The sequence below is a fragment of the Tarenaya hassleriana genome, unplaced genomic scaffold (assembly GCF_000463585.1).
Source record: "Tarenaya hassleriana unplaced genomic scaffold, ASM46358v1 Cleome12, whole genome shotgun sequence".
Taxonomy (NCBI): domain Eukaryota; kingdom Viridiplantae; phylum Streptophyta; class Magnoliopsida; order Brassicales; family Cleomaceae; genus Tarenaya; species Tarenaya hassleriana.
In genome coordinates this window covers 3597953-3605985 of record NW_010962392.1, presented here as the reverse complement: position 1 = coordinate 3605985, position 8033 = coordinate 3597953, and the positions used below count along the sequence as shown (strand labels likewise).

General features: G+C 42.2%; 2 protein-coding genes across 2 annotated transcripts; one reads left to right on the top strand and one right to left on the bottom strand.

Annotated features, from left to right (window-relative positions):
* Positions 1–1647: 1647 nt before the first annotated feature.
* On the top strand, positions 1648–7056 carry LOC104806915 (glutamate receptor 3.3). Its single transcript, XM_010532026.2, has 8 exons — positions 1648–1963; positions 2093–2397; positions 2601–3952; positions 4482–4759; positions 4911–4942; positions 5052–5230; positions 5422–5649; positions 6417–7056. Exons 2-8 carry the CDS (start codon positions 2130–2132, stop codon positions 6966–6968), a joined length of 2889 nt encoding a protein of 962 aa, XP_010530328.1. The 5' UTR covers positions 1648–1963; positions 2093–2129; the 3' UTR covers positions 6969–7056.
* A 167-nt stretch (positions 7057–7223) lies between these two features.
* LOC104806914 lies at positions 7224–7628 on the bottom strand. Its single transcript, XM_010532025.2, has one exon. The coding sequence runs from the start codon at positions 7517–7519 to the stop codon at positions 7289–7291; it is 231 nt and encodes a 76-aa protein (XP_010530327.1). The 5' UTR covers positions 7520–7628; the 3' UTR covers positions 7224–7288.
* Between the last annotated feature and the right edge of the window lie 405 nt (positions 7629–8033).

Genomic DNA, 8033 nt, shown 5'->3' with positions numbered 1-8033 from the left:
CTTCCGATTTTTGTTTGGTTTAATGTTACCATTAATTTCTCATATACATGTCCAGGGAAATTTAAAATTGGTTTGAATTAAACCGGCATCTTTCATATGTTCTAGATAGGGATGTCAAATAAGCCCGAAACCTGAAACTCGATTTGTGTTCGTCCGAAAAGAATAAGGGTTCGGACCTAAAAAAATATAGAGATCTGGCCGAACAGGTTTCGTGTCTGTCGGGCCGGGAACTTTTTTTTCCCTAAAATTGTTCTCACCATCTGTTTTTCACCGCGTCTTTATTTTCATTCAATATAAATTTGATTAAATTATCTATTCAAATACCTATTACTAATTGTTACCTAAATTTTCTAACAATGTTTTTTTTTTACAAATCCTGTATTTGTATAAAATTTCTCCTAAAAATAATTAACGAGATATCCACTTGATACTTTTCCCCCGTCGGCAAACTTTGCCCTATATCTATCGATGCCTTTTTTTCTTTTTCGAATAATACCTATTACTATTGTTATCTCTTTTTGGAAATATTTCTATTTCTATTTCTCTTTTGAATATTATTATTGTATATATATATATATTAAATTTGGAAGTGGTTGCAAAAATGGAAGGACGTACCGGCTGATATATATTATATAATTTGTCAAAGTAGAAGATAATATGGAGAGTTCACGGCAGTTCAAGTGTACGATTTTTTTATTAATTAAAGCGTTGTTAATCAATGGATATTTTTTTGTAACGAGCCGTCTGAAATTTGAATTAAAAAAATAATGCACGTAGTTTCCTAATGTTTTTTTTAATAAAAAAATCGTTAATTCTTCAGGACCCGATTTGGTAAATAAAATAATGTAAGGAGTAAGGACCACTTGTTGTTCACATCTATCATATATACTTCCGGAATCTAATAGCGTTCACAGTTTTAGCTGTCAAGTCATCATCATGAATTTGAAAAACAATTTGAAGAAATAGACAAACCCAAAAAAAAAAAAATCTCCTCCCTTATCACGAGTTTCAATTATTTCGCCGCTTTATTTCAGAGAAAAATCAAAATTATTGTCTCACATATGACCATTTTGGATTTTGATTAGGTTATATTTGGATTCAACTATTTTGAATTATAATCATTCGATTTTTATATAAGTTTTAGTTCCGTTCGATTATTTTTCGATTTAGTTCGGTTCGGATTTGAATTTTTTATGGTAAAAACTCATTTTTCAAAAAAAATATCGATTTTTTCGGTTATTTTTTTTTAATATGTTCGATTTCGATATTTTCGGATTTAAAAAAATTATAACCATTCATTTTTTTTATACCACATTCGATTCGGTTACGGTTATATCTTATCGGATGGCTATTATGTAATAATCAAGATGGCTACCCTTGTCTCTACGTTTTTGGAGTGTGGAGGAGGGAAAAAAAGAGACAAAAATGGAGGAGAAAAGGCGTCTTTCTAAAGGAAGCAAGCTGAAAAGAGCAACCGCCCACGTGAGTTCTTAGAAACCCTGTTCTCCTTGTTCTTGCTCGACATTAGCTTGGATTCTCTCTCCTTTCCATGGTCCTTTTTCTCAGGTAATTTTTGTTATATTTTATTGGATTTTCCCTTTTGTTTTCTGTAATTTTCTTTTCCTCTCCATTTCCTTTTTCTTTTTTCTTTTTCCTGAGAATTTTGCCTCCAACGCTTTCCAGAACAGTTCACTTTGGTTGGGGCTTAAGCTGAATTCATCAAAGAATCTGATTCTGTTCCTTTCTTCAATTCTCTCTCTCCCCCTTGATATTTTGTTCTTCAACCGAAGAAAAACAAAACATCATGTTTTGTTTCATCTCCCCGTTTTTTTTTGTTCTTTTCATTTCACTTGCAATCACCAAAATGAAGATGAGGAGTTATGGTTTCAGACATGCTCAACCTAGTACTCTGTGTATTTCTTCTCATCAGTTTTCCCGTTGTTGAATTGCCCTCAGTGTTCAGGCAGGGAACCTTTTTTCTCACGGGTCGTTATAAATCTCCTGAATTTTCTGGAAATTCTTTACATTTCCTGGGTTCAATCTCTTAATCTTCATTCTTACGTGGTTCTGTCCTTTCATTGTTCTTGCCCAGATGGCGTAGGTGAAGAATCGGAGTTTCGAATCCAGAGATGAAGCAGCAACTAGGGTTATTGTTCTTGTCTTGGCTTTGTTTTGCGGTCTTAGGAAAAGGGTATTCTCGGAACGTGTCCGTTAGACCCGCCGCTGTGAAAATTGGGTCCATATTCAGTTTCGATTCAGTCATTGGAAAAGTTGCTAAGATCGCCATTGATGAGGCTGTGAAGGACGTGAACTCAAATCCCGACATTCTTGACGGAACACAGTTTGATGTCTCAATGCATAATTCCAACTGCAGCGGCTTCTTGGGCATGGTTGAAGGTAATGTAATACAATACTCGCAATCTGATTCTTTCTGCTTAGATGGGTTTTGTTGAATCATATTACAGAGTTGTTCATGGGGTTTGATCCATAGAAACAGGAAACTTGTTGCTATAACGGAAATGCTGTACTGATTGATCGAGTTTCTCGCTTTCCCGGTAACGACAAAGGCGTTAACTCTCGACGGTTTTTGATCGTTGCAGCGTTGCGGTTAATGGAGAAGGACATTGTCGCCATTGTCGGGCCTCAATGCTCTGTAGTTGCCCACATGATAGGCTATGTGGCTAACGAACTCCACGTTCCTCTTCTCTCGTTTGGGGTCACAGACCCGGTAATGTCCCCTCTCCAGTTTCCGTATTTTGTCAGAACGGCTCAGAGCGATTCATACCAGATGGAGGCTGTTGCATCAGTGGTGGATTACTACGGTTGGAAAGAAGTGATTGCTGTTTTTGTGGATGATGATTATGGAAGGAATGGTGTGGCTGCACTTAATGACAGACTTGCAGCCAGGAGATGCAGAATCACTCACAAGGCTGGTATTCATCCGGACTCCGTCGTGAACAACACCGAGGTCATGAACGTTCTCATCGGCGTTATGTCGGTCCAGTCGAGAATCGTTGTCATCCATGTGTATACGGAGTTAGGGTTTTCGATCTTCAAGAACGCGAAATATCTCGGGATGATGGGAAACGGGTATGTGTGGATTGCCACGGACTGGCTCTCTAATGTTCTGGACACTTTCTCTCCGCTCCCTCCGGACAGAATGGATGCGATACAAGGAGTTCTTGTTCTGCGTCAGCACACGCCCGATTCGGATGCGAAACGGGCCTTCTACTCGAGGTGGGGAAAGATTTCTGGCGGCTCGGTGGCTCTAAACGTGTATGGGCTCTATGCGTATGATTCGGTTATGATTCTTGCTCGGGCTCTGGATACTTTCTTCAAATGCGGCGGGAAAATATCGTTTTCTATTGATTCCACGCTGAATGCTCTTGGAAAGAATGGTGAGCTCAATCTAGAAGCTATGACCATCTTCAACGGGGGAGAAGCTCTGTTAAACAACATTCTAGCAACCCGTATGGTCGGTTTAACGGGCCAGCTCGAGTTCACTCCCGATAGATCTCGAATCCATCCAGCTTACGATATCATCAACGTGGCCGGGAGTGGGGTTCGTCTAGTAGGATATTGGTCAAATCATTCAGGTTTATCGGTCCAACCACCCGATTCACCACTCCACACGAAGCTGCAAAACACTTCTAGCTCTGGCCAGAAGCTAAGGGATGTGATTTGGCCGGGAGAAACGTTTTCGAAGCCTCGTGGTTGGGTGTTTCCTAACAACGGGATAGAACTAAAGATCGGTGTGCCTATTCGAGCGAGCTACAAGGAATATGTGTCAAAGATACGAGGAACTGACAATTTGTTCAAAGGGTTCTGCATTGACGTTTTCACGGCAGCGGTGAACCTCTTACCTTATGCAGTCCCGTACAAGTTTGTTCCTTTCGGAAACGGGAAGGAGAACCCGAGCTACACGGAAATGGTGGAAATGATCACAACTGGTGTAAGTCCCTATAAACATCACTTCTGAATTTCGTTCTCATTTCTTTAGATTCATCCAAGAAATCGATGTTAGGGGTGGGAACATGGGTCGGGTACCTGGCCTTGGTCTCATCCCGACAGGTTTCATGACAACACTATTTCAACCTCGTTCTGGCGAGATTCGTGTACCTGCGGTTGAAGGTCGGGTACCCGAACCCAAAATTTTGTTTTTCGAAGTTAACTTTTCAAAGGGTACAATGTTAATTTTACATGAAAATCGGTTATTTTACAACAATAACATTGCCTTTTATCCTTCCCAAGTTGTTTTTGGAGTATACTGCATGAATTCTTCGTTTTCTCTCGTTTCCATTTTGGTTTAAATCCCCCGAGAAAATCTATTATTGTAAATAGATTAAAATATCAATGATATAAACGTCATTTTACTTGTATTTGGGTACCATGGTCCGGGTTCTTCGACTCGTCGCACCCGTGGCAACTCGCGAGTCTTGGGTTTAAATGGCCACCCCTAATTGAAGTGGTAAATGGTGCAGGTATTTGATGGGGTTGTGGGCGATGTGGCGATTGTGACAAACAGGACGAAGATTGTGGATTTTACTCAGCCTTATGCGGCATCTGGACTGGTTGTGGTGGCTCCCTTTAAGAAACTGAATTCAGGGGCATGGGCTTTTCTCCGACCGTTCAATCCGCTCATGTGGGCAGTCACTTCCTGCTGCTTTCTCTTCGTCGGGTTCGTCGTTTGGATCTTGGAGCATAGGTTCAACGACGAATTCCGAGGCCCTCCGAAGAGGCAATGCGTCACTATTCTCTGGTGAGTTGGCTCTTCCTCATGGCCATTGTTGTTTCATCATGTCAAGCTGGAGAGATCACAGATCTTTCTCGTTTACGGATACTGCGAAAATTTACGTTTTCCGGGCTAAATTCTGCTTCTGACCCGTATATCGTTCTCCCGATACATGCAGGTTTAGCTTCTCAACCATGTTTTTCGCTCATAGTACGTAAATAAACGAACTTGTCATCTCCTTACCCGCTACTACTACTAGTGAAGAAGTCTGACATTAGCTTTTTCCCGTCCGTTTTTTCGGGGTTTTTCCTTCTTGCAGGAGAGAACACAGTCAGTACACTTGGCCGTATGGTTCTAATCATATGGCTATTCGTAGTGCTCATAATCAACTCCAGCTACACTGCGAGTCTAACATCGATCCTCACCGTTCAGCAACTTTCTTCGCGGATCAAAGGGATCGAAACCCTAGTAAGAAGCAACGATCGGATCGGGTACCAGGTTGGATCGTTTGCCGAGCATTATCTGAGGGCTGAACTGAACATATCGGAGTCGAGGCTCGTCCCTCTTGGATCACCTGAGGCTCCAGCTACACTGCTAGTCTAACAGCGATCCTCACGGTTCAGCAACTTTCTTCGCGGATCAAAGGGATCGAAACCCTAGTAAGAAGCAACGATCGGATCGGGTACCAGGTTGGATCGTTTGCCGAGCATTATCTGAGGGCTGAACTGAACATATCGGAGTCGAGGCTCGTCCCTCTTGGATCACCTGAGGCTTACGCTAAGGCATTAAAAGACGGGCCTCGTAAAGGAGGTGTCGCTGCTATTGTGGACGAACGTCCCTACGTCGAACTCTTCCTCTCTAGCAACTGTGCTTATAGAATCGTCGGTCAAGAGTTCACCAAGAGTGGATGGGGATTCGTAAGTTCATTTTCCACTCCAAACATTACTACTTGGGTCGGGCGTGAGTATCCGAATCCGCGGGATTTGCGAATATCCGAGCCACGGTGAGTATGAGGTTTGAGGCATGGATTCGGGTTCGGGTTTCGTCTGTCGAATACCCGTATTTGGGAGATCCGTGGGTATATGAACCATGACAAGTACGAGGTCGGGTTGCATGGCGTCCGGAAACCCGAGCCACGGGTTCGAGTCTGGGTATTGTTGGCCGATTACCCATACCCGCGGATAACCCGAGCCGAGAAGGAGAGGGGAGAGAGGGCAAGTCAATGAGGATTGAGGAGTGTGACGCCGCAGTGAGAGGGCGAGAAGTCTGATTTCGAGGGGCGAGGAGGTGGCGAGAGGTCGTTAGAGTTTCTCTTTCGAGATTCCGTTCGGGTATTTGAGTCCGACTTTTTAGAGAGAAAAAAAAAACAAATTAGTATTTTGAGTCGAGAGACCGAGGGCGATTTCGCTATTTCGATTCGCCCTCGCCTCGCCGCCCGCCCCTCGGACCAGGTAAGTCTCTCCTTGACTTTTATCGCCTCACCTCTCTGTCTCGCCTCGACTCTCACCGCTTCACCCTCTAATCCCTCTGGCCTACAGTCTTTCCCCTCGTCGGCCGCCTCAATCCTCAACTTCCCGCTCGCCGGTCGGGTACCCGAATGGTTGCAGTACCAAAACTCGGGTACCCGAAAGGTCGATACTTTTTGTTGTTGTGCTCATTGTTTTCTTCTCTATTGGTTTTTTAGGCATTTCCTAGAGACTCTCCACTTGCAGTGGATCTATCAACAGCGATCTTGGAGCTGGCAGAGAATGGCGATCTCCAGAGAATCCACGACAAGTGGCTGATGAAAAACGCATGCACTCTGGACAATGCAGAGCTCGAATCCGACAGGCTTCATCTCAAGAGCTTCTGGGGTTTGTTCCTCATCTGTGGCATCGCCTGTCTTCTTGCCCTCCTCATCTACTTCGCCTCCATTCTCAGACAGCTCTACAGAGCAAACCCTAGCGGCGACGCCATCTCCAAAGATGGGAGCAGTAACGGCTCGTTGTCTCGATCTAACCACCTGCAGAGATTCTGGTCTCTCATGGACGAGAAGGAGGACTTGTCCAAGCGTGGAAACAAGAAGAGAAAGATTGATGGACCCGAAAATGGCGCCGTCGGATCGAAACGGATGGATTTCACCGGAGGAAGAAGCTTCGACTCGAAGATTGAAGAATGTGAAGAGGAAGTTGGATCTAGACGGATGGATTTCATAAGCAGAGAAAGAAGTTTCAATTCCATCAGCCCTTTGGATTGAACGTGTATCTACGCGTATTAGCGTATTATACATTGAATACGATATGCCAAATTTAGACAGGAAACAAGTCTCTTGTACGTTCATCGAAGTACAGAACAAACGATGACAGATCTTACATGTTTAAACACAAAGATTAGTAAAACAAAAAAAAATGTTTTAAAATATATATATTATGGTAAAACTGGCATGACCCACGTTTCTAAATCGCCGGATAAATAAATAAAGATCCACAAAAAAAAATGATAAAACGGTGAATCATGTGGGTCATGCATGATGATGATGCATGAAACACATGATGGACAAAAATGTGTACAGGCTTTTCACTTCTTGGACTTTTGGTCGCCGGAATCGATGGCGGATGGAGGAGCGCCGCCGGAGGGCGTTGGAGCGTCGGTGCCGCCGGCGCCGCGGCCGGGCTTCACCTCTTGGTGGCCGGAGGTTCCGTACGCATTGTTCTTGTAATCTTCCAGATCTTCGTACTTCGTGTACGGACTGCTCTCCAGTGGCAACTCTTCCCCTGTCGTGGCTTTCTTCTCGTCTCTGTTCGACATTTTCAATTTCTCGTTTGTATTATTTGTTTTTTTTATTATTATTGTCTGCGAGAACAGAGTAGAAGTACTTATGGAAGAAGCAGACAAATTGTGTCCAAAGAAGTTGCACGAATTTGGGCAAAGAACAAGGTGGGATCTTTGACTCTCTCTATTTTTCCATTCTCCATAACTTTAGCTGAAAATTATTATTGATTTACTATTTTCACACACAAGTTTTATTTTTTTTATAAACCAAAACATGTATTAATTTGATCAACGTCCAAAATATAAATGAGTATTTGGGTTTTGATTTTGAATTATATTTTATTTTCATTTTTAATTTATAGATATTATCTTCTTTCAGTTTTATATTGTTTTTTACTAGTTTTTAAAAATATTTTAATTCAGTTTGTTTAAATATTTTTATATTTGACTTGAGAGATTAGTTAATTGGTTTTATAAAAATTATTTACGAGTATATAATATTTATTTCGGTTGGATTTGATTTAATATAAAAAAGTTTACTCCACTAAGA